At 41.6% G+C, this 25,591-nt stretch overlaps 1 protein-coding gene across 3 annotated transcripts in view; it reads right to left on the bottom strand.

Annotated features, from left to right (window-relative positions):
• Window positions 1-463: 463 nt before the first annotated feature.
• Window positions 464-25,591, bottom strand: part of MPP7 (MAGUK p55 scaffold protein 7) — a 284,579-nt gene continuing 259,451 nt past the window's right edge. For all 3 annotated transcript variants that reach the window (XM_059183826.1, XM_059183828.1, XM_059183827.1), the window contains 5 exons: window positions 18,825-18,905; window positions 4,296-4,389; window positions 3,147-3,255; window positions 1,436-1,579; window positions 464-973 (listed from right to left, as the gene is read on the bottom strand). In XM_059183826.1, the coding sequence (XP_059039809.1) occupies window positions 794-973; window positions 1,436-1,579; window positions 3,147-3,255; window positions 4,296-4,389; window positions 18,825-18,905 (608 nt within the window). In that variant the 3' untranslated portion in view covers window positions 464-793. The remainder of the gene's footprint in view (window positions 974-1,435; window positions 1,580-3,146; window positions 3,256-4,295; window positions 4,390-18,824; window positions 18,906-25,591) is intronic.

The raw sequence follows: 25,591 nt of genomic DNA, 5'->3' as shown, positions 1-25,591 counted from the left end.
TGTTGGATGGTGACTGCAGAAATCCTGTCGGATGATTTACAAATAAAAATGTCCTTTGTAATCATGACTTGCCCCAAGAGAATACCAACCTTACTTACAAAAACTAATTCCATTAAGGAAGGGTTTTAGTGACAAATATAATCATTTTAAAAAGTCTTACCTTCCCTCATTAAATATTTGAGACACTGATCTGTAGTCCTAAGAGGCCTTCTCAAGCTAGGACATGCAGGCCACTAAGGCAAATGTGTCATAATTCCTTAAATACACTGACTATATTGTAGATATGTAAGAAAAAGGTTGCGCTTTTAGAATAGTAAGAGGATGCCTTACTGTCAGCCCAGGTGAGCCCAGTGACCCATCCGAAGAACGGCAAAGCTGTCCTGTTTGCCTGGAGCTGCTCACGGCTGTGAAGGTCATACCTTCAGCTGTGAGCGTCCAGACTTGATGGAGGGACCACATCTGAGACCCAATGAAGCACAACTCCAGTATCAATTCCCTGGCTGTTTCTCCCAGAAAAGTCCAACCTCCTCTTGGAGATACAGCTGTATGTTAAAGACAACCAAACGGTTCAAAAGCTCTAAGATGGTACTATGCAAATTTTGATTCTGGATCTTCTACTCAAATACTGTGCTTGAAGTAAGGCTGGAGAAAGATACAAACAAAACCAACATTCAGTTTTAAAGCAAGACTGCACGTCTACAGCAGTGACATAGACTAACAAACCCTGCCACCGGGACAGTAACTGATTTCATCATGCACTCTACGAAACGCTGACCGTGGGAGTTTCCCTTAGTTACGAATGTAACCAGCTCACTGGAACCCAGTGGGCCTCTGTCTCTAATTTGTCAAAAGTTGTTTTCAGCTCATTGAATGCCACGGTGAGGTCATCATTTACTATGATTTTGTCAAAAAGATGACCATACTGATTTTCCATTATCTGTGCAGATTTAATCATTTCCTGAAAGTCTTCTTCCTGCAAAAGGAAATATTAAAAAAAAATTTTGGTTAACCAGGCAATTCTATCACTTTACATGGATGCAGACCTTTCCATAACTGGTTTATCAAATGCTATCCTGTGTTTTTTCTTTCAGCCGCAAATGAAAATGACCCTCTTGACCTGCAGGTTCTTCGGACATCATAACTTCATAACTCAACTGCTCACGCAAAGTTCCCACCTATCGTGAATTTCAGGATTATCACTCACTCATCATTACAGGAATATTTCAGTCAACAGAATAGGAAGATCTAGTCATAGAAGCACAGAAAGCCATTACCATGCAATCACTCAAAAGGTACGTACCTACATACAGTTCTGCTTTTATCGAGTTGTGGATCACACCATCTACTACACCATGTCTTCTGAAGGTAGTGGGGCTCCCGCATGCGTAATTTCAAGCACCACTTACATTTTCTTAATGAGCCTCACTGTACTTACTGTGAAAGGCTTTGCCTCCCCTTGGTCATCTCTGCTTGAAATAATCTTTGCATTTTTTCTTGTCTCCCTCAAGCGCTCTATTGATGGAGGCTTTATAAATATCACGTAGGGCTTAAATTCTAGGGTCCTTAAATGCTTCACTGTCTGCAAGGAAGAAAATAAGTTTTATTTCTTCATAAGGTCATGAGTGAATTTTATAGTAAAACCAAAGTTTCTTTCAAAGGAGAAAACTCCTTAAAATTAATTCCAGTAGCTCTTTCAATAGGTTATTCAATCAGTAGTTGCCAATTAAATGTCATAATTATATACCCCTGAAAACATGTTAACTTGCCTTTTAAGATGTTTTGAAATATTTTGAAATCTATCATAATTCATACTGAACAGAAGCAGCTAAAAATACCGTAAAACTGATTTTTAAATCAAATACTCAAAAGATGCTATGAGTTAAGTGTGTGTCTGCACAGGAAAATCTTCCAACCATCCCATCTAAGCCTCTTCCATATCTAACACAGGAGTCTGTCATTCTGTCTTGTATGCCATGCTATCCTTTGCAGTGTCCTAAAAGGACAAGCCTTCTGCTTTCCAGGAAGCTTGTCAGCATTCCCCCATCAAAATATCTTACATTATTTACACTATGCTGCTGAGGACTCACCTCCAGTTGAGGGGGAATGGTAAAAGGGTGGGAGTTGAGGGACCCTCTTGACCTATGTGTTAGGGCTCCCCCCAGAATGTGCGTACAAATCATAAACTCCCCTGAAAGGTTAGTGTGGGGGATGGGGCCAGAGGATCTGTATGTCCGGAGGGCTAGTGAGGCTCTGGGGACAGACAGCTGGACACACACCAAGGGAGCTGGACCCGACTAGACCCAGGGTTCTAGCAGAGAGACTGGGCACAAGTAGGAGTATCCTACACATGGCTGGTGCCTAAGGGAGGGGTCAGCTGCCCTTCTGATCCTTGGGACGCTTTCACTCCAGACTCATCTTCCTGAAGAGGAGTGAAGGGGCATCTCCAGGCCATCCTGGGTCTTGGAAGTTGTACACCCATCAGTGAGCCAGACACTGTGGCCCCTGGGTGACAAGGACAAAGCTGTGGGTTGGGTCTCTGCTGGAGCAGATGTAGTTCAGCAAGAATTGAATGGCTTCGCCCATTCAATTCCTCGGTCCCAAGCGTTCATAAGCATTCCTGGCCTCCCAGTGAGGATTCAGCCGACAGCTGCAGGAACGATCTCACTCAGCTCAGTTCCTGCGAAACGCCCCCCAATGCTATGCAGGGGGTGTGCACTTGTAGAATATGTAGAGAATCAAAATACAAGAGGGCCAAGAACCCAAATGCCCACTGTAAAAATTACAAGCACTTATAATCGTACTTAACACTTAAGAATACATGATACACGTAACAATGTATTTTTTTTAATAAAAACTACACAGAAGAAATACCTAAGAGTCCTTGTACTTGGCAAATGCAGAACATAAACAAGAGTTACCAACAGGTCTTGAGGCTTCCCCTACTTCTCTTCTCTAATATTATGGGTCTTTTCCCCCCCTCTCACCAGAGACCTCTCATATTACATTTAAAGGCTTTCATCACTAGGAAAGCCACTGTTAGGCCAAGAGTGAGCAGCCTTCAGATTTACCCCCCGACTGAAAGGTTCCCGTGAAGTGTGGCAGCTCACACGGGCCAGAGGGCACTGAATAGCTCATTGTTCACTTACGTGAGGCTGAACATCCAACAAACAAACTTTGTTTTTAGCGAGGACAGACCGCACGGAGTCTATACTTGTGCCATAGTAGTTGTTTTTATATTCACCGTATTCAATAAACCTGTAGGAAATCAGATCTGCATCAGAGCCGTTCGTAAATTAATTACAGATATAACTGGAAAGACATAATTCAAATATATAAAAAGATTTTTGCTGAACATGTAATTTTTTTTTTTTACTGTGTTCAATAAAATAAGTAGGGCCAAGTCCTCCAGAATGTCAATTTTAAAAAATCTTGTATTTTACATTTTCAAATCAGTAACACTTGCTTGTATTACACTTAAGCAGAAAGAAAGTACTTCAGTCCAGCAGTACTCTGTTTTCCATCACCTCTTTTTCAGAACTAATGCAATGCAATAAAACAGTGAATAAGCCAAACAATAGAAACTACTGAAATTTCACTGCACGCTACAGAATAACCACATTCGGCTTTCCAGCGACAGGAGGAACTGCTTGGTGGCTAATGGAAGCAGGGCAGCCGATTACGTGCTATAAAAACACAATCGCTGTGCCAAACACGGAAAAAAGCATTTTGATGTTTCAATAAAATCCCCAAATCCAGCATTAAAACACACACTGCTCCCTGATACCCGAAAATATTCAGGCTGGAGCAAATGGGGGACCTGCCGAGGTGGGGCGGTTAGAGCCGGCCGGAGGACATGGTAGAAGCAAGGCGACTAACAGCGTTTTAATTTGCTGAAGAGCCAGTGAGGGGGAGAGATGCGTGTAGAAGAGATGGTGGCACTAGGGATCTAGTACATCGTTGTTAGTTTTTTTTAAAGAAAATTCTATTCAAATTCTGTGTTAAGATTCAAGGAGTGTGGTGGAAAGACACCACAATAACGTATAAGCAACATTCCCTCATCCTTCAAAGTAACCCCTGCCCATTTAACTCATCAGAAACATAGCAGCTCTAGGTTATTAAAACATTACAGGTGAAGACTGGTAACACCTACTAACCAAATCCTCACCTTTTCATCTGTCTCAAATATTATAAAACTTAAAATTTATTTCAAACAGAAGGGAACCCTCAGTTGCCTACAACCAGGTAAGAGAGGCCCAGGCTTAAAAACAACAGTCATACAAAAACCTTCCACGTACTTGTTATTTTGTACATCTGTCTCAAACAAATGCTTGGAAATGAAAATATATTCCACACCATCGCTCTCCTGGCTTCTTCTTGCTCTGGTTGTGTCTGCGATTTAATTAAAAAGAGTTAACGAAAGTTGACATCTGCCATCCTAAGGAAGATATTAAAAAAGAAATCATCGTGTATTGAAGTATTTTTCAGAGCATCTGGGTGACTCAGTAGGTTAAGCATCTGCCTTCAGCTCAGGTCACGATCCCAGAGTCCCGGGATCTAGTCCCACACATCGGGCTCCCTGCTCAGTGGAGAGCCTGCTTCTCCCTCTGTCCCTCACCCTGCTTGTGCTTGCTTATGCTCTCTCAAATATATAAAATATTAGAAAAAAAAAAGTATTTCTCATAAACCAGATTTAAAAACTTAGAAAAGAGCAAATTAGCTAATAAAGCGTCATTCCGATTTTCTACCAATAGGAAAGTACAGCACTGATGTGAATATGGATTCAAAATTAAATAGCTGTGTGTCTGTGCTATTCATTATTTTGAAGGCAGGCACTCTACTATGTTAAATAAAAATGGTATTTTAACCCTTGAGCGAAAACTCCGGTCTTTTGCAAATAATATGCTTATTATCATATTTACTGATTGTTATTCACTAAGCAAGTCCAACGCCTACGAGGTTGTAAGGTAAATGCTGAAATTATTTTACTGTCTTCACACACAGCACATAGTATGTCATCAATGTTTTGTTTTACTGACTGAATTCGAAAACCTCTATGTGCTATTCATTCCTCCATTGCAAAATTATAAACACCTCAGAATATTCCTCAACTTCCAGACATGCAGTAATGTTGCTGTCTGCTACTAAGTTATAATGGAGCAGAAAATACAGGGTTAACTATAAAAACATAACCAAACCTCCGGAATTGCATGCTGATTGAGGAAGTGCAAGTAGCCCATCTTTCCTGCGGATTATAGCTAAAAACTCTGGGCCCAGCCAACTTTGCAAAGAAATTAAGCATGGAGACTGTGGAGAGGAATCAATCTGCAGGGCGCGGAGTTTTAACTTCTATTGCTTCTTAGCTTTGCCCGAGTGTGGGAACATTTACAGAGCATCATGGCGTTCTGTGCGACTACATTTCCAGGAGGAGCCCTTTTTTGGTGAAAAGAACCAAGAAAAAACAAAAAAGCCCTTACAAATTGAAGAGTATGGAGGTAATCCAGGAAGACTGGTGAAGGAGATATTCTAAAGCGGAAGGGATCAACACCAGCTGAAGAAGAATCCCTGAGTCATGCACTTGGCCAGTCAGACTCCAACTGACCCAGCAATGTTTTCAAACGCAAACTAAGATTAGAACAAGTCTCAGCCTAACCCGTGAATAAGAGCAGCACAGAACACCCCCAAACCAATGCAGAAAAGGCTTAGAGAACTGAGCTGAGATTTGAACCATGCACACGAGTATCAGACTTACCCCTGAGACACATGTGACAGGGAAGACCCAAACTAGTATAGCAAAGACTTAACAGAATTGAACTCCAATTGAAACACAACTCACAGGAAATGGGACAGAACTTCTGTTGTAAATATAAAAAGGTGATTACTTGCTAAAACAAAAACATTCTCCAAAATGTTGACTCCCCTCCAACACCTCCTGCTTTACTCATTTTCAGAGTGCTCAGAGAGCTGTCTCTGGCCCAGAGTTGTAAGTCTAATCAGCAGTAGGATGGGCTATATCCAGGTTTTCACTTGCCAGGTTCGCACTGAAACCTCTCAGGGTTTTTGTTTGTTTTTAAAGTTAATCCTTTATTTTCTGCTCCACTGTAAGCAGGACCTAGAGTTGATAAAACGTTGCATTCATAACACCCCCAGTGCAACTTAAAAGAGTCAACAAATTTTGACTAATTCTCAAGGGGAAAATGGCAGATGGCAACTCTGAATGATCCAGAAGTTAGAACTACTGGACAAAGACTTTAAGGCAACTATTTGTAACCGTGTTTTATAGGGTAAAGGAAAACACATCTGAAATAAATGAAAATATCAATTCTCAGAGAAATAGAAACTATAAACAAGAACCAAATGGAAAGTTTAGAAAAGAAATATACAGTATCTAACAGAAACAAGTTACTAGATGGGTAAGTTGCTAGAATGGGGAGGACAAAGAAAAAAGCTAAGGAACTTGAAGGTAGATCAATGGAAATTATAAAATCCGAGCAACAAAGGAAAAAAAAGATTGAAAAGATATAAATGGAACCCGAGGGATCTGTGTAGTGAGTAATCTGGATGCCAGAGAAGACAAAAAAGATATTGAGGCAAAAAAAAAAAAAGTCTTTCAAGAAATAATGGCCCCAAACTGCTAAAATTTGGTGAAAGACGTACATTTCACATATTTCAGAAGCTCAACAAATCTCAAATAGATAAATTCAGAGAAAAACCATGCTAGACAGCAACAAAACCAGAGTACTAACAGCCAAAGATAAAGAAAAAAATCTTGAAAGCATCTAGTAAAAATCAGTACAGTGCATATAAGGAATAATGATTTCTGTGACTACAGATTTATTATAAATCATAAAAACAAGGACTCAGTGAAAAAATATCTACACTTAAAGTACTGAAAGATAAGAACTTCACCTAAAATATTCTTCAGGAGAAAAAGGCAAAATATCTTTTCAGAAGGAGAGAGACTAAGAGAATTCATCAGCATATCTGTTCTAAGAGAATATTCAAGGAAGGTTTTAGGCTAAAAGGAAATGTTAAGAAGGAAGTTTATATCTTCAAGGAATGAAGAAAGAACAACAAAAAGAATAGTTGAGTAGAAACAGAACTCTATTTTTTCCCTCTTACATTCCATATATATGTATGTGTATATATATATATATATATATATAATATAAACATACTGTATATATAGATGCATATATGTATATGTATATGTGTATGTATATATCTAATAGACATATTGTGTATACAAAATTATACAGACATATTATATATTAGACATTGATATGTCTATATATGATATGTTATATATAACATATAATAAACATATATATATATAAACTGATTTAGAAATTGTAATATCTAGTAGAGTTTTCAGTGTATGCAAACATAACCTTGTCAACTAGCACAAAAAGGATTAGGGAAAAAGACTCATATGATTGAAAGGTTTCTATATATTATGTGAAATGGCATGAAGTTAACTCTAGACTGTGACTGGTTAGACATTAAGCATATTGTAGTCCCTAGAGCACCCAGTAACAAATAATGCAAAGACGTATAAGCAGAGCACCAATAGGTAAATTGAAATGGAACATTAATAAACATTCAAATAATGAAAAAAAAGGAGAAAAAAATAAAAAGCAAACCTGCCCCCAAAACCCAGGATAAATGAAAACATAATAGTAGCTTAAATTTAATCATTTCCACAATTCAATAAATGTTAACTGGTTTATATACTCAAATTAAAAGGCAGAGAGAACAGGTGAAAAAGCAAGACCCTACTACATGCTGTCTATAAGCTTGTAAGAAAGACACACTAAATATAAAAACACAAATAAGCTGAAAGTGAACAGATGGAAGACAGTGTATCTACCACGTAAACAATAAGGATAAGGCAGGGGCACCTGGGTGGCTCAGTGGGTTAAGCCTCTGCCTTCGGCCCAGGTCATGATCCCGGGGTCCTGGAATCCAGCCCCGCATCGGGCTCTCTCCTTGGCGGGGAGCCTGCTTCTCCCTCTCTCTCTCTCTCTGCCTGCCTCTCTGCCTACTTGTGACCTCTCTGTCTCTCTCTGTCAAATAAACAAATAAAATCTTTAAAAAAAAAAAAGAATGTGCCTTCAGCTCAGGTCATGGTCTCAGGGTCCTGGGATCGAGCTCCTCATTGGGCTCTCTGCTCGGCAGGAAGCCTGCTTCCCCCTCTCTCTCTACGTGCCTCTCTGCCTACTTGTGATCGCTCTGTCAAATAAATAAAATCTTAAAAAAAAAAAAAACAGTAAGGATAAGGCAGCTAAAGTGGCTACTTCAGTATCAGACAAAAGAGACTTCAAGAAAAAGTATGATCAGAGATAAAGAAGAATGTTTCATAATAATAGACACTTAAAACAATGATAAATTTGTACACACAGTAACAAAACTTTAAAGTACATGAGGCAAAAATGGGCTTAAGTTAAATGGAGAAATGGACATGTTCACCATCAGAATACATTTTACTACCTCTTGATAACTGACGGAACTAGACAAAATATCGGTAAGACACAGGATCTAAACACCACCAACCTTCAGGGGTCTATTTAATACCTGTCTAACATTGCATCCAGTAGCTGCAGAAAACACGTGATTTTCAAGCATAGATGATGCATTTGTCAAAAGGTCGACCATATGCTGGCCTGTAAAAAGTCCCAGTCAATGTAAAAGAATCCAAATCATAAGGAGTAAATTCTCTAACCAAAAAATAACGAAAAATCCATAATAAGATATCTAGGAAAACCTCAAATATTAAATAACACACTTCCAAATAATTATGAATCAAAAATGGAACAATAAAAGTAAGCAAATACTGGGAAGTACACGACAAGGAAAATACAATCTATTAAAGTTACGGGATAGAGAAAGATAGTGCATAGCAGGAAACTTTGCCTTTACGTACTTCTATTAGAAAAGAAGACCTAAAATAAGTGACTGAAAGTTAATCTTAAAAATTGTGGGGCGCCTGGGTGGCTCAGTGGGTTAAAGCCTCTGCCTTCAGCTCAGGTCATGATCCCAGGGTCCTGGGATTGAGCCCCGCATCAGGCTCTCTGCTCAGCAAGGAGCCTTCTTCCCCCACCCCCATCTCTACCTGCCTCTGCCTCTTTGTGATCTCTCTCTCTGTCAAATAAATAAATAAAAATAAAATAAAATAAAATTGCAAGAGGGGTGCCTGAGTGGCTCAGTGGGTTAAACCTCTGCCTCCGGCTCAGGTCATGATCCCAGGGTCCTGGGATGGAGCCCGCATCAGGATCCCTGCTCAGCGGGAAGCCTGCTTCCCCCTCTCTCTCTGCCTGCCTCTCTGCCTACTCATGATCTCTGTCAAATAAATGAATAATATCTTTTTTAAAAATTTCTAGAAAGAAAAGATCAAAGTAAACTCAAGCCAAGGAGAAGTGAATAAGAACAGAAATTAACAAAATAGAAAAAAATTAAGAAAAATGACAAAAATTTAAAATCTAATTACAGTGATTAAGAAAAAGAGAACAAAAATCACCAATATAAATAATGAAATAGAAGTTATTACCAGAGATCCTAGCAAAAACAAAAAGGATTAGAGGATATTATGCATACTTTATGCAACATATTTGCCAATTTAGATGACATGGATAAATTTCTTGAAAAGTATGAAGAATCAAAATTGAAACAAGAGGAGACAATATCTGAACAGCCCTGTATCTACTAAATAAATCCATTATATAAAGATTTTATTTATTTGAGAGAGCACACACAAGCAGGGGGAGGGCCAGAGAAAGAAGTGAACTTCCTGCTCATTGGATAGCCTGATGTGGGGTTTGATCCCCAGATCATGACCTGAGCCAAAGGCAGATGCCTGGCTGAGCCATCCAGGCGCCCCTGAATAAATCTGTTTTTCCAAACCTTCCCCAAAAGACTCCTGGCCTGGATGGCTGATGAAGTCTGTCCACCATAAAGAATGAAATAACACAAATCCTACAGCAACGTATTTTTGCATAAAGAGGAACTGCTGCCTAATTCATTTTATATTAGTATAACCCTAACAGCAAAATCTAACAAAGACATTAGAAAACATTACAGACCAATCTCCATCATAAATTTAGGTGCAAAAGGCCTTAACAAAAATATCAGCAAGTCAATTTTGACAGTGTATTTTTTAGGGGCACCTGGGTGGCTCAGTGGGTTAAAGCCTCTGCCTTCGGCTCAGGTCATGATTCCAGGGTCCTGGGATGGAGCCCCGCATCGGGCTCTCTGCTCAGCAGGGAGCCTGCTTCCCCTCTCTCTCTCTGCCTGCCTCTCTGCATACTTGTGACCTCTCTCTCTCTGTCAAATAAATAAAAAATATCTTTTAAAAAATTTATTTTATAAAAAGATACAAGATCACAACCAAGTAGAGTTTCCTGAATAAGAGGTAGGCCAAACATTTGAAAATCAACGGAATTCACCATATTAACAGAAGGAAGGGCAATACATCATCATTTCAGTGTATCCAGAAAAAGCATTAGAAAAAGTTTCAACACCAATGCATGACAAAAAGTTTCCGCAAACAAGGAATTGCAGAGAATGCTTTCAAACAAATAACAGGGCATCACTGATTCAACACCATAGCTAATGGTAAAAGATGGGAGTTGTTTTCCCTTGAGATCAGGAACAAGGCAAGTCTGCTAAACAACACAAAAAAATAACCTGAAATGGATCAAGACCTAAATGTAAAATGTAAACTATAAAACTTCTAGAAAAAGCAGAATGTCTTTGTGACCCTGAGATAAAGGATTGTTAGAGCACCAAAAGCACAAAACATGAAATTACAGACTTTGTCGAAATTAAAAGCTTTTGGTTTTGAAAAACACTATTAAAAAAACGACAGGGTGGGATGCCTGGGTAGCTCAGTTGGTAAAACAGATGACTCTTGACTTTGGCTCAGGTCATATCTCAGGATCCATGCCAGGCGCAGAGCCTGCTTAAGATCTTCTCTCTCCCTCTGCTCCTGCCCCACCTGGTATGCACACTCTTTGAAAAAGGAAAAAAGAAAAAGGCAGTCCACAGACTGAGAAGACTATATGAATAACACATTCATCATAAAAGGGACACATATCCAGAATAAAGAATTCTCAAAACTCAGACAATACAATTTTGAAAAATGGGCAAAATATTTGAATAAGCACTTCACCAAAGGAGGTGCATAAATGAGTAGGTCCAGGAAACGATGCTCGACATCATTAGTCATTAGTTAAATGCAAACTGAGACGCCTCTACAACATACAGGCACACCTTGTTTTGTTGTGCTTTGCCTTATGGTGCCTCACAGGTACTGTCTTCCGTTGTTTTGTTTTTAAAACAAATCGAAGATTTGTGGCAAGTCTAGCAGTGCCATTTTTCCAACAGCATTTGCTCATTTGTGTCTCTGTGTCACATTTTGGTAATTCTCACCATATTTCCAACTTTTGCATTATTATATCTGTTACGGCGACCTGCGATCAGTGGTCTTTGATGTTACTCTCATAGTTGTTTTGGGGTGCCATGACCTGCACCCACATGAGATCGTGAACTTAATCAACAAATGTGTGTGTTCGGACTGCTCCACTGACCAGCCATTTCCTCCATCTCTCCCCCTTCCCTCAGGCCTCCCCATGCCCTGAGACACAACAGTATTGAAATTAGGCCAATTCAGAATCCCACCATGGCTTCTAAGTGTTCAAGTGAAAGGAAGAGTGTCACATTCTCACCTTGAATCAGAAGCTGGACATGGTTAAGCTTAGCAAGGAAGGCGCGTGGCAAGCTGAAATTGGCTGCAAGCTCTCGCACAGTCAAGTTGTGAGTGCAAAGAAAAATTCTTGGAATACATTAAAAGTGCTACTCCAGTGAATGTACAAACAGCAAGAAAGTGAAACGGCCTTGTTGCTGATACGGAGAAAGCTCGAGTGGTCTGGAGAGACGATGAAAGCAGCCATGACATTCTCCGAAGTGAAGGCCTGATCCAGAGCAAGACCCTCACTTCAGGCCCAGTTCTGTGAAGGCCGAGAGAGGTGAGGAAGCCCAGACGAAAAGCTGGAAGCGAGCAGAGGTTGGTTCAGGAGGTTTAAGGAAAGAAGCTGTCTCCGTAACAGAAGAGTGCACGGTGACTCAGCAAATGCTGACGTAGAAGCGGGAGCAAGTTATCCAGAAAGATCTAGCGAAGATCATTAATGAAGGTGGCTACACTAAGCAGATATTCACTTAAATTAAATAGACATATTGGAAGACTTTCATAGCCAGAGAGAAGCCAATGCCTCGCTTCAAGCTTCAAGGGACAGTCTGGCTTGTCAGGGGTGAATGTAGCTGATGACTTAAAGTTTGAAGCCAGTGCTCATGGACTCTTCTGAAAATCCCAGTGCCTTTAAGAATCATTCTGCCTGTGCTCTATAATTGGAATAACAAAGCCAGGATGACAGCACATCTGCTTACAACATGGCCTGCTGGGTATTTTAAGCCCGCTGTTCAAACCTAGTGCTCAGAAAGATTCCTTTTAAAAATGAGTACTCATTGACAGTGCACCTTGTCACCCAAGAATGCTGATGGAGACGTACAAGATTAATGTTACTTTCATGCCTGCTAACACAACATCCATTCTGCAGCCCACGGATCAAAGAATAACTGTGACTTTTAATCCTTATTATTAAGAAATACATTTTTTTGCAAGGCTGTGGTTGCCATAGACCATGATTCCTCTGATGGCTTCGGGTGAAGTAAATTGAAAACTGACTTATGGAAAGAAAACTTTCCTTTGGAAAGGATTCACCATTCTAGATGCCACTGAGAACATTTGGGATTCATGGGACAAGGTCAAAATATCAACATTAACAGTTTGGAAGAAGTTGACTTCGGTCCTCATGGATGACTTGGAGGCGTTCAAGACTTAAGTGGAGGAAGTCACTGCAGATGTGGTGGAAACAAGCACAAAAATTAGAATTTTAGAAGTGGAGCCTGAAGATGTGACTGAATCACTGCCATGTCGTGATAAAATTTTAATGGATGAGGAGATGCTTCTTATGGATGAGCAAAGAAAGTGGTTTCTTGAGATGGTAACTGCGAAGGTTGCTGACAAAAAAAGATTTAAAATATCCCATAAATGGAGCTGATAAAGAAGCACAATGTTTGAGAGGCTTGAGTCCAATTTTGGAAGAAGTTCTGTGGGTAAAATACTATCAAACAGCACTGCTACAGAAAAACAGTTCATGAATGGAAGAGTTTACTGATGTGCCAAACCTCACTGTTGTCCTATTTTAGGAAGTTCCCATAGCCAATCGCCCCCCACCCCCGCCTTCAGCAGCCACTACCCTGATCAGTCAATAGCCAACCCCCTCAAGACCCTCCCCCAGCAAAAATATGACAACTCTCTGAAAGCTCAGAGGATGGTTAGCATTGTTTAACAATCAAGTATTTTAAAATTAAGGTATGTACATTGTTCTCTCAGACATAATGCTATCGCACACTTGAGAGACTACAACATAAGCACAAATTTCATTTTTTCTAAAAATAATTTTTATATGTACTGGGAAGCCACAAAATTCATTTGAGCTGCTTCACTGTGCAGGATTCATTTTATTGTGGTGGTTGGGAACTGAACCCATAATATGCCTGAGATAGGTCTGTATCACACGGAGAAGATTTTGAAAGGCTGACTATACCAATTATCGACAAAGCTGTAAAAAATGAGATCTTGCACACAGAGCTAGTGGGTTGGAAAATGGTATAACCATTTCAAAAATGGCTTGGTAGGTTCTTAAAAAATTAAATATGATCCAGCCATTCTATTACTCCTTATTTACCCAAAAGAAACAAAAACATATGTTCATCAGAATATCTAGCTTATGGGTTTATCTGTATTAACCAGAAATGGGGAGAAACCCCCAAGTATCCATCAGCAGGTAAATGAATGCATAAAGGAATTAGAGTATTTCCATACAGTGGAATACTACCAAGCAATGAAAAAGGATGAATTATTGATCTGTGAAACCATGTTAGTGAATATCAAACTCAACCTGGGTGAAATAAGCCAGGCAAAAAGAATGTGGGAACATACTGTATAATTTTATTTGTATAAAATGCTAGAGGAGTCAAATCTATAGTTTCAGAGTGTAGATTCATGGTTGCCTGAAGCCAGGGGTAGAAGGATGGATTACAAAAGGCATGGGGAAATTTTTTTTAAGAAATGGAAATGTTCATTATGTTGATTGTGGTGATGATTTCATATGTATCTATGTATATATATATTTTTAAAGATTTTATTTATTTATTTGTCAGAGAGAGAGTGAATGAGAGCGAGCACAGGCAGACAGAGTGGAAGGAAGAGTCAGAGGGAGAAGCAGGCTCCCTGCGGAGCAAGGAGCCCGATGTGGGACTCGATCCCAGGACGCTGGGATCATGACCTGAGCCGAAGGCAGCTGCTTAACCAACTGAGCCACCCAGGCGTCCCTGTATCTATGTATATTAAAATCAACCTAATTATACCTTTTAAATATGTGTAGCTTATTTATTTCAATTAAATGTTAATAACATAGAAAAGGAAAACTGAGGTAAGTGGGAAAAAACTCAATACAAGAAGTATTTATTTTATAAAACCTGATTAAATTATATCCAAAATTTAACTGACTTCTATTTAGTTACCAAGCATATTTTAATACAACATTCAGATCTCCTGAAACAGTTTTTCATATTTCTGCTGGTAAAACACCAAGAAATTATATTATTTTTTTATGAAGTGTCATACCTTTTGCAGGAATAGCATGAAATACTAATAAATTTAATTCTATCATAAAAGCCAAGTATGAATTCCACAACAGAAATAGACTCTATTAAGTGTATAAAACATAATACACACCCAAGAGTTTGAATGATATTAAAATTATTATGATGCCCTGCTTTGGAATTTAGGGTTAATATTCACTTATTACTTCTCTAATAGCTTCATTTTTGTGTATTGGTGTTCCTTTAGCAAATAGTAAGCTTCATAAAAATGTACTGTTGAAAATCAAAACTGAGAATTTTATGTGCATTAATTGGTCTCTGATGAACTGAGAAAAGGTTCAACTGAGGAAAAAACCTTTATTCGAATGTAATGGCACAACACTCTGAAAATGCAGTCCACAGTTTTAAGGATCACTGCCCTGACATACAGAGTCCCCTAGGGAGGGTTAAAAGTAGAACTACATCAAGTGGACAAGACATTTATGGCACTGCTAAACACATTTAAAAGAAAACATATCTACAGAGTGTTTGCTTTATCACGAACACCCCAAATTATCCAGGCCTGGTGTACTCTACCATTGAAAAATTTTAGTGTTAACTGCAGTGAGGGTCCACAGGAATCTCACAAACTCATTCTCAGTGAGGAATCCTGAATAAGGGACCTGAGAATTCTCAAGAGAAGGGAACTCAAAAGGAAAGATGGACATATTAATCACAATGCAGGCCACGATCTCCCTGTGGTTCACCGAGTACCCACTATGTCTACAGTGTAAGACAAACATCCAGCAAATATGAGACACACTCCAAACTCCGCCCTCTTCCCCTGCTTCTAACAAAATTCCCAAATAACTTCCATGGTGAGATAAGAAAAAAAATGTTTTTAAATTGGTACCTTCGTTTATATATATATATTTTAGAAATCTCAACTGAGGTTTTTCTATGGACAAAGAAGTGTTACAGAACATGAGTTCCTTGAACCTATGAAAACATATAACTGTGATATATGCCTTCATGAGAAACCACAAAGTGATTAACAGGTGTGGTCGGCTATGAGTGCCCAAATTCCAGACCAGAAAGACTTTGGAATCTATCAAGTCTTTGACATCTACTGCAGTACTTTCTGCTAAGTACTTTATTTTAATTTACTGAGACAGCCTTTTGAAGGCCGGTTATATTAATAGTCACTTAAATTTTTTGATGATAAACTAAAGCTTTAAAACAGTGTTGATGCTGCTCATCGAGGATGAAAGTTGCCAGAGAAGCGAAGCAGCAGCAAAGAGACCTCGGCCAGCACCTTTTTTTAAAGTGACTTGGAATGTGTAACGTGGCAACATAGATATTTCGTAAAGATCATAAAATTGTTCTGCCATTTTAGCCCCAAAGAGGCAGTATTTACCTCACTTAGCTTCCCTTTAAATAATTTTTTAAAATTGCAGTGATTATAGAGTCACAGTAAGTTGCAAAAACAGCCAGAGAAGATCCCATGTAACCATCAGTCAGCTTTCTCAGAAAAAGAAAGGTGTTCATCTTCCCTAACGGCGGTGTAGTCGAGACCAGCCCATTGACATGAGCAAACCACAGCGAACTAAAGTACCAAGTAGTTCTTTTTAACACTCAAAATCCTGAAGTGAGATACACGGAAAAGTTCACACCTAAGTGTGGTGAGTTTTCACAGATGGAACACACCTGTGTAAGCCGCCCCTCGGCACATGGTCCCGCTCCTGAACCAGTCTCTGTTTTCTGGGAGCACACGTTAGCCCTGCTCGTGTGGAGCTGGCAACCACAGGGCCATGGGCATATCTCTGTGTCTTCTCCACTCCCTGAAAAATTTGCCATCACGCCCCTACCCATCCACTGCTGCTAGGCACTGGGTCCTTTCCAGCGTGGGGCTGTTGCGAACAGGGTTTCTATGACTGTCGGCTGCGGACAGGAGTAGAATCACGGGGTCGTGGGGTAGATGTTGGCTCAGCCTTAGTGAATACGTGGTAGATGCTTAGTTTTCCAGAGTGTGTGACATTAATTCACACCCCCTCCCGCAGTGTGTGAGAGTTCCACTGCGCTCCACTGTTTCCAACTTCCCCATTCTGGTGGAGATTTAGTGCATTTGGGGGAAAGACTGATAGCTAAACATGGAACAGAATACTGGTGGAGGAATCAAAGCAGTAATTTTTCTCTAGATAATCAAGAATCACCTGGAGTATTTTAAAAAGCAAAACAATCTAAAATTCCAACACCGTTCTTAAAATATATTCTTCTATAATTAATGGAATCATCCTGAGTTGATGCTATGGCTGTTATTTTCCAAAAATGTCTCGGGTTATGAGTCACTGGGGATACATAAAATAGATTTTCAGGCATTCTGTCAGGTTTTTTGAAGGAGGATGTCTTTGGAAAGGCCTTGGAATCTTTTCCTAAGAAGCCCCAGAGATTTTTATCATCAGGCGAGTCTGGAAAACACAGCTCTGTGGGGATCCTCTGACATTAACACCTGTTTAAAAGTGAATCTGAGTGGAAAATGACTCCTTCGGGGATTTCGTTGGAGAGTCCCAGGCCCAGAACTTTTCTGGATATTATCAATTTCTTTAACAACCTCAGAGGCAAGTGTTGGATAGGTCGAGGCCCAAGTACGCTGCCCTAGGTCCTTGAATAACACCAAAACTATCATAAAGGCTTATGTCTGAGAGACAGTCTTACTGGTATTTATCAACTTCCAAATAAATCGATGTTCATGACGGACTGTGCGACAATAAAGAACATGCGTAGTTGGAAAAGACTGTGTAGTGTTGTCTTGGAGGAGGGACGTGAGAAGTGCAGTCATGGTGGGTGCGAGTATGACAAGGACAGCTCTGAGTAAGTCCCATACCCTTTCTCCCTGCTTCCCTCCTCTATGGCAGGTGGACGTCGCCCCCGTGGTTGGGACAATGAAATAAATCAAGGCATATAAAGGAGATGAATACACGGCAGGAAATTCATACATGCATTTTTTCCCCTTTGTAGTGTTTCTTCACCTGCCAGGTGCTTTGTAACTGCTTCCCAGTAAGACAGACAATTGTTTTGTAAAATTCGCGAATTACCTGTATATTGCAAGTCAGCTTTTGCAAGAGAGGAGAATAATTAAAGTTAAAGAAAAAAAAAATGGGGAAAAAAACCACTGTTTAATTCCACATCTCCACATTTTTCCTTTCCTTTCATCTCTGTTGGTGGAAACCAACGGCCCTGTAACGTATGGCTGAAAATGACTATAAACAATAATTTGGAAAAATGCAGTAACAAGGAGTAACTTGAGGTAATAGAAAACTATAATTTTAAAATAAAGTTGAACTCTTTCAAAACTAGAGAACACTGCTCAGGGCCATACACAAACAGTTGTGTTTTTTTGTTTTGTTTTTAACAGTACCAAAACCACTTGAAAAAGCCAACATTTCAATTTTAGCCTTTTAGACGGCTTTCTAACATCAACATATTAAGTAGTCAAATGGCATTTATTCTGGAGATCAAAATGCTTCCAGCATCACATTTCACTTGTAAGAAAGCCTATGAAAACTTCTTTTATAAAAATAGATCTAATTCTGTATACTGAAAAGAAACCCACCATATTTGGATTATATGGCCATGAAAGGCCCATTTAACACCATCTGCCAATTACTACATATAAAAAGTAATTAAGAAAGGCTTCTATTAGAAGAGGCCTCCTTTGGCTCTCTGTGGTTTGGGCCTTCTGATCTTAAACCTGGTGAAAACCTCTGGAAAACATTAGCACTTATTTTAGGAAGTCAAAGAGTCAGGCTTTTATTTAGGAGAAAATTTGTAAATACTAATTTAGTGTCATATGCGTATTAAAATTCACCATAAAAACTGAGAGTTAGAGAAGCTGTGATTAACAAATGTCCTGCCAATGGTCTCTGCATTCTGGGGCAACCCCTTCACTCCGTGCCTCAGTTTCCTCCACTCTCAAAGGCGGAGAGTGTCACCGCCCACTTGCTGTGGCTGCCGGTCGTCCGGAGGCTCAAGGCCGGGAGCCGCCGGAGGGGGGGGGGGGGCGGGGGGTGATACCCACGCTCCATCGGGGCGAGCGATCGCTACCGCGGGCGCAGGGGACTTACGGGGCACGGTCACTCCGTAGTGCTGGGTGTCGCTGATGAGCAGCTTTCGTTTCAGTTCATTCAGACCTACTCCCACGGGACCTGAAAAGCAGGAGAACACGACGCGTTACGAAACAAAACACCGTGAGAACACGTCCATAATCCACCCGGGTCCGGGAGACAGAGAACACGGATCCCACTGGGCATCCCACGTGGAGAGCATCTCGGGTTCAGTCGGGCCTACAGAAAAGCTAGGTCTTCTGTTGCTTTTTTACTATGAACATTTAAATCCCTGCCTTTCCATTACAAAGGTGAGAAATACTGATGTTTTTGGTGAAACATAAGCACATCAGAATCTATCAACCAGAAGATCCTAAAAAGGTGTGTGCGCCCGAAGACGTCCAGGTGCGGGGTCCGGGCACCAGCTCTTTCCATCCCGGATGTTTTTAGAGCTTAATAAAAGAACATCTTGGAATGTTAACTTCATTTGATGATGTGCTTTAAATTTGCAAAACCGTCCGCCACCTGTACGTCGGTCAAGGTAACTCCCGGACCCTGGGGCCTGCAGGGGGTCCCTCCGCGCGGGCCGCAGGTGTCCGTCAGCGTCCGCACCCGACGAGGTACTGCGGCTGCTGCGGCGGACCACGGTGAACCCTGCCTCCAAAGACGGTCACTGGGTGGAAAGCATCACACAAAACGACGATGAGAGGCAGGGCGAAACAAAAGCGGTTTCTGGGAGGGTCCCAAACAAGCCAGAAAGTCACAAGCCCCGAACGGTAAGTGACTCACAACTCTGCCATCAGGGCCCATTTACGGTGCGGGCGCTGGGCAGAAGGCAGGCTGCGGCCCCGACGGCCTGGGTCAGAGCCCCCCCCCCCCCCCCAGCTGCCCGGGTCTGAATGTGTGTCCCCCACCCCCAATTCACAAGCCCAGTGCCCCAGCCCCAGCCGTGGAAGACGGGTCGCGAGGGTGGAGCCCCCGGGAAGGGCTCGGTGCACTTGTGGAAGAGCTTCCGGCACGTGGGGACCCCCAGCTGTGTGTGACCTGGCCAAGGGCCCCCGTGCGGCCGTGCTGGCTCCTTGACTGTCAAGTGCCCATCCTCCAGGACAGTGACAAGTCAATTCCCGGCGCGGACAGGCCACCCCAGCTGGGGTATGTCGTTCCGGCAGCCCTGGGAGCTACACCACCGACGAAGTTAACATCTTTGAACCTTGATTCGACTTCATGCTAATCTTGGAAGTAATCACTCCCCCTCTCTCGGGGAATCCATGAACCCAGGCCTTCCTGTTCATTCCCTCGCCTACTTCCTCTTCTGGGCTTTGAGAAGAACAAGGCTTTTGTTCTGGACAATGAGGAGCAGACGGGTGGCCGGAGAAGAGACTGGGGGCGTCCTGGGTGGAGGAAACGTGTGAGTGAAGATGAACGGAGAGTGGGGCTGTGCTTTCCTTGCTTTACTGACACTTTTAGGACCATCCCTGTCCCCCTTTCTGGTCTCTCACTAACACCTTCCATCTTTCCAGGAACTGCTGCTGAGTACCAACCCTGGCACTCCGCTGTCCCTTTTTACAGCGAATACTCTGGAATATCCCATTGATGCCCTGAGATGGAATTCAGAGCTAATGTCACACACGAGCCCTCCACATTAATAAAATACCCTCACTGTAATACGTGAAAGATAAAAAAAAGTACTTATAACAAAGCAGTATGTACTTCAACATGTAAATCCTTGGACATGACTAGAAAACCTAATGACATCAGATGTTCGCACCCCTCCATACTAAGGCTGGATTTGAGAGTATTAAGCTCAGGAACCATCCTGATGAGGAAGTACCTGAAAACGGAAGCCCAAAGGTGCAGGAAAGTAGGAGAATAAACATCAGCAAATGGACAGAAAGGACAAGGGAAACCTTCTGGAATACGGTAAAGGCAGGGGGAAACAGCCTCCACTGAAAGAGGTAACAGGTCAAGACTATCGAAGTGAAGAAAATGATACTTTTGCAAATGGCCCTCACTTTAGATGGAAGTATAGTATAAAAATATAGGGGATGAGACAATGCTTCGCTGTCCCAGCTGGCAGACCTCTTGTCTTCAGCCTACGCTGAACTGTTTGGTCTCAGAATGTCTATTACAAACATTTAAGAGAGAGTATGTGGGATGCAGAAATGGCGTGTCTACATTCCTGGCCCCCTCAGCCATTTGGACTTTAAAACAGAGTCAATGCCCATATGCTTCCCAGTAGGCAGCGCTGCCCCTGTCAAAAGTCACTGTTCTGAGACATGAGCCCCGGCTCTTGTCATTCTCTGTACTTCAATTCCTGCCATGGCCTTGGGTGACTCAGCATCCACGTGACGACCCTTGCAGGCTGCCGCCATGTTCACCGGCCTCCTCAGCTTCCCCACACCTGCTCACCAGCCACTTCCACCCCCCATCACCAGCAGCCAGAGGGCCTTCTAAGGAGCTCTCCTGATCTTGTTGCTCCCTTGCTTAACATTCTTGGAAACGTAGTTTCCAGAGGCTCTTCTGAAAAAAATTAAAATTGTCCCGTGGTTACCCAGGCTCCACATGACCTGGTCCTTGCGTTGTCCTCCTGCCTTAAAGCATTTGCCCAAGTTCCCTCCTTCATCTGGAGCCTCAGTGAGTTCTGCTATGTCAGAGCTTGGCTCAAACACATCTTCCTCAATCAAGTCTAAAAAACTGCCCTGACCCTGTCAACCGTGTTTCTCATTTTTAGGTTTTCAGAGCCACCCATACATCTTCCTATCTTAAAAGTCGCAATTCAACAACTGGGTAATACACTGCTTCATGGCCTGTCTTTCCCACTAGACAGAGGCGCCATGAGGGCAGGAATCCTATGATGTCACTTACATCCCCAGAAGGCAAGCCTCAATAAAAATCCGTGGAATGAGTGCAACTTGTAGTGTCACACCATCACCACCTCATCCACTCCAGAGAACACAGAGGCCAGCAAGTAGAAAGGTCTTTGAAGTCCTTTGTAGAAACTTCTATATCTAAACCCATCTAGACCATCATCTAGAGGCTTCTCTGCAGTCATAGTCTCTTACACCTTCTCTCGGAGATCAGTCTTCCTGAATCTTTACCTTTTATAGCTGGCTCATTTCTATCAGCTTTTAAAACGAATAAATTCTCTCCTACCTTAAAACAACAACAAACTTCCCTTCCCCTTAAGATGTCCCTCAGCCACTGCCCCCTCCTGTCCCTGCCACCCTGGGTCTGGCTTCTGCCACTTGTCACGGGCATCTCACATTCTGCCTCTAGTGCCTACAGAGTCAAATAGCAGTTATCTGACACACCACGGTTTCCATGCAGCAGACACGCATTACAAGGTTAACACAAACCACTGCTAATTCTCTGGGATTGATCTCATCACCCTGAGATCACGATCTGAGGTGAAACCAAGAACCGGATGCTTAACCGACTGAGCCCCCCCCCACCCGCCCCCGGTGCCTCTACATGTGCTAATTCATGTTTGTTGTTTCAGCTTAGGTACATTTTAGGGAATCTGCTCTAATGCTTTAAAGATGGGTTTAGTACCAAGTTCATGCGTTCCCTTTGCTCCCAATTCAAAGTACCAATCACACTATGCTCTGTTTACCTGTCTCTGTCCTCCGACAGACTGGAGCTCTGTGGAAGCAGGGCCGTCACCTGCTTGTTCACCAGCTGGTAAAGGGCAGGCACTCGTTAGTTTTATTCATTTCAATTACACTCAGTAATTGTACTGTTCTGGAGGTAAAACTATCTGCTGAATGACCGAAGGCATGGGAGCTGCACGTACTTAACGGCATCTGCATCTAGAAAGTCTGGGCATGATGCTGAGGGACTGTGCTCTTGGTCCCTAAGAGGATTTGGTGGAGCTTTCATTTGAACTTGGCTCTCTGGATCTTAAAGGACAGAGAAGCAGCGGGGAAGGTGATGATTCGGCTGTGGACCAGCACGTTTCAGGGAAGGGAATCTACCGCCCACGTCTGAGAAGGCCTGCAGCGTAACAGAGGGGCCAAGGCGAGCATGCCTTGTGAGTGCAGACACGGCAAGGCACGACTCAGGACCGCGAGGAGAAACGAGATCTCGGGGAGAGGGGAGGGAAGCGATGTAGCCTTGACCGACGGCGAAATGCCAGGCACCCTATGGGGTGCATGTATCTGATCTACTCTGAAGGTACCACAAATATTTAAAGTGCTCCAACTTACTCTTCAATAGAAAACGAAAAAGAAAAACAAGAATTACAAATGGAGCTGTGTGCTCTGTACAGATGCAGACTCCGTTATACACACGCGAAGAAAAAGACAGAAGCGAATAAAACACTCAAACTTAAAGAGCATGTCCGGGTCTGCCGTGCCCACTTCCAGTCCCAGCACCCAGGTCTAAAAGCGTGACATGAATTTCCTTATTTTTTTTTTTTTTTAGCAGGTCTCGGCTCTGGAGTGCTTCCCAGAGTGCAAGATACTTGCTGAGTGAGAGTCTAGCTTTTTTTTGTTTGTTTTTTTTTTTTTCATTCTTCTACTACCCAATGCCAAAAAACACAATGATTTATTTTAACTCTGGAGGAAAAAACTAGGTGTGTTTGAATTGGGGGAGGGGGCCGTATGCTGTCTCTAACAGGATACCCTGACATTCTGACTGTATTCAGTTTTACCCCTTTATATGATCTCTCTGTGGAGTGAGTTTGCTTCACTGCACACTCATGGGGTACGCCAAGAATGTTCAGTGGCAAAAGATTTTGTCTGAAAAATTTTTACTAGCTTTGAGGTCATCATCTTCAAAGGTGGGAGTTTTCTTACAAAAAAGGTTAAAATAGGGATACGGTTTCCATTATTATTATTATTTTTTTTTTAGATTTTATTTATTTGTCAGAGACAGAGTGTGAGACAAAGCACAAGCAGGGGAAGCAGCAGGCAGAGGAGGCAGCAGACTCCCCTCATTGGGCTGAGCAGGGAGCCCGATGCGGGACTCAGTCCCAGAAAACTGGGATCCTGACCTGGGCTGAAGGCAGCCGCCTCACCTCCTGAGCCACCCAGGCCGCAATGCAGTTTCCATTTCTTACTACAAAGTTATCCTGAGCGCCTCCAAACAGCATTTTCCCTGACAAGCTCTTGGACCAATTCTGTCATCCACACTGGTGAAGTTCTAGAATTGTTCTTTTTGGATCTTAATCTTAAGATCACCACCTCGCTCATACCCTTGCTCTCCTGTGAATAGGTGCAAGTTCACGGCCCTTTCGGGTGGCTGCTCTGGGTTTAGGATACAGGGTCCGTTCACACCGCGGGCCACTTTCGGGATGCAGACTGAGTGAGGCTCCTTCTGCAAGGGGAGAGACTCGCTTCCATACAGCAGCTGTTGCCACAACTGGTGAAGTACACACACGTATGTATTTAAGTTGTTTTCAGTTGTGCTTGTTAATACTTAAAGAGAAAGATGATAATCTAAATAGCACATATTTAAATCACAGACAATAGGCTTTGGAAAAAGAGAAATGACGACACACCAAGGTTTCCATGCGGCAGACGTGCACTACAAGGTTAACATAAACTATCACTAATTCTCTAAAGATCCCTGCGAGGAAGACAGCTCCGTCCTCATCTTACAGATGAGAAAACGGACCATGAGAGGTGAAGGAATTTCCCTAAGGTTACACACATCTGAAGTGTGCCTCAGGGCGTGTTCAAAAGCCTTGTTGGACTCAAAAAGGTCTGAGTTCTTCCCATCCTGCCTTTTATCCAAAGAATGTCCAGGAACTGTCTGATGTTGCCTATGACCTGTGGCTTCAGTCCTTCACCCCGTTTCCAAGCCACCCCACACCTTGGACAGTAGGGACAACCTGTGCTCGTGGATTACAGAGAGATCGCAGCTACAAAAGTGGAAGTCAGATCTGGGGATCTCCAAGCTCGTTCTGTGCAGAACCTCAGAAAAGCCGATATGGAACTGACTGAAGACAACATATGCTAGGCCTGGCAGACATACACACAGCGTGCGTGCCAGCATTCTAGATTCGGGGCAAAGGAAATCAAATACAATGATGATAGGTAAGTCAAAGCCCAAAAAAAAAAAAAAAAAAAAAAAAAAAAAAAAGGCACCTTAAAAAAACATTTTTGAGTTCATTAATTTGAAATTCAGGCAGTGAACTAAAATTAATGTTTTGCTAGCTTGAAAGTAACACAGAAGCATGTTTCTATTCAAACCAAAACACGTAAATAAGTAGATTTCTTTTTTTTTAATTCCATAAGAATTTATAAAATCAACTTTGTGTGCAAATTCCAGAAAGAAAAAAGCCATTAATTCCCATTAGTTGATGTTCTTGTAAAAATTGTACCAATTAGATAATTAAGATAACTAGGAAAGCATATTTTTTAAAAGCTTTTGTACATTTCATTAGTAACTCCTTCCTGAAAGTAAGCAAATGTGTTGTGTGTGATTTTATATAAAGGTTCGTTCATTTCAGCCAAAGAAATACAGCCCATTTAGGGAGTCAATAGTGATGCTGTTAAAGTTTCTGTTTAAAACTTTACACGTAAGGATTCACAGACCTGTACCCCTGGGGATAAAAATATATGTTTATAAAAAATAAAAAATTAAAAAAAAAAAACTTTACACGTAAGGAAATATTCACATTAAACTAAATGCAAAAATGCCTTCATTTTTATCTTAAAAAAAGATTTTTTATCTTAAAAAGATTTTGATCTTAAAAAGAAGATTTTTTAAAAATCTATATGCAAATTTGTTTATGTACAGAGGAGAATTAACACATAAACGCCTTTGCCCCAAACGACCTCTAC

The sequence above is a fragment of the Mustela lutreola genome, chromosome 8 (assembly GCF_030435805.1).
Source record: "Mustela lutreola isolate mMusLut2 chromosome 8, mMusLut2.pri, whole genome shotgun sequence".
Taxonomy (NCBI): Eukaryota; Metazoa; Chordata; class Mammalia; order Carnivora; family Mustelidae; genus Mustela; species Mustela lutreola.
The sequence above is the reverse complement of the archived record's forward strand: the minus strand, read 5'-3'. Positions and strand labels throughout refer to the sequence as shown.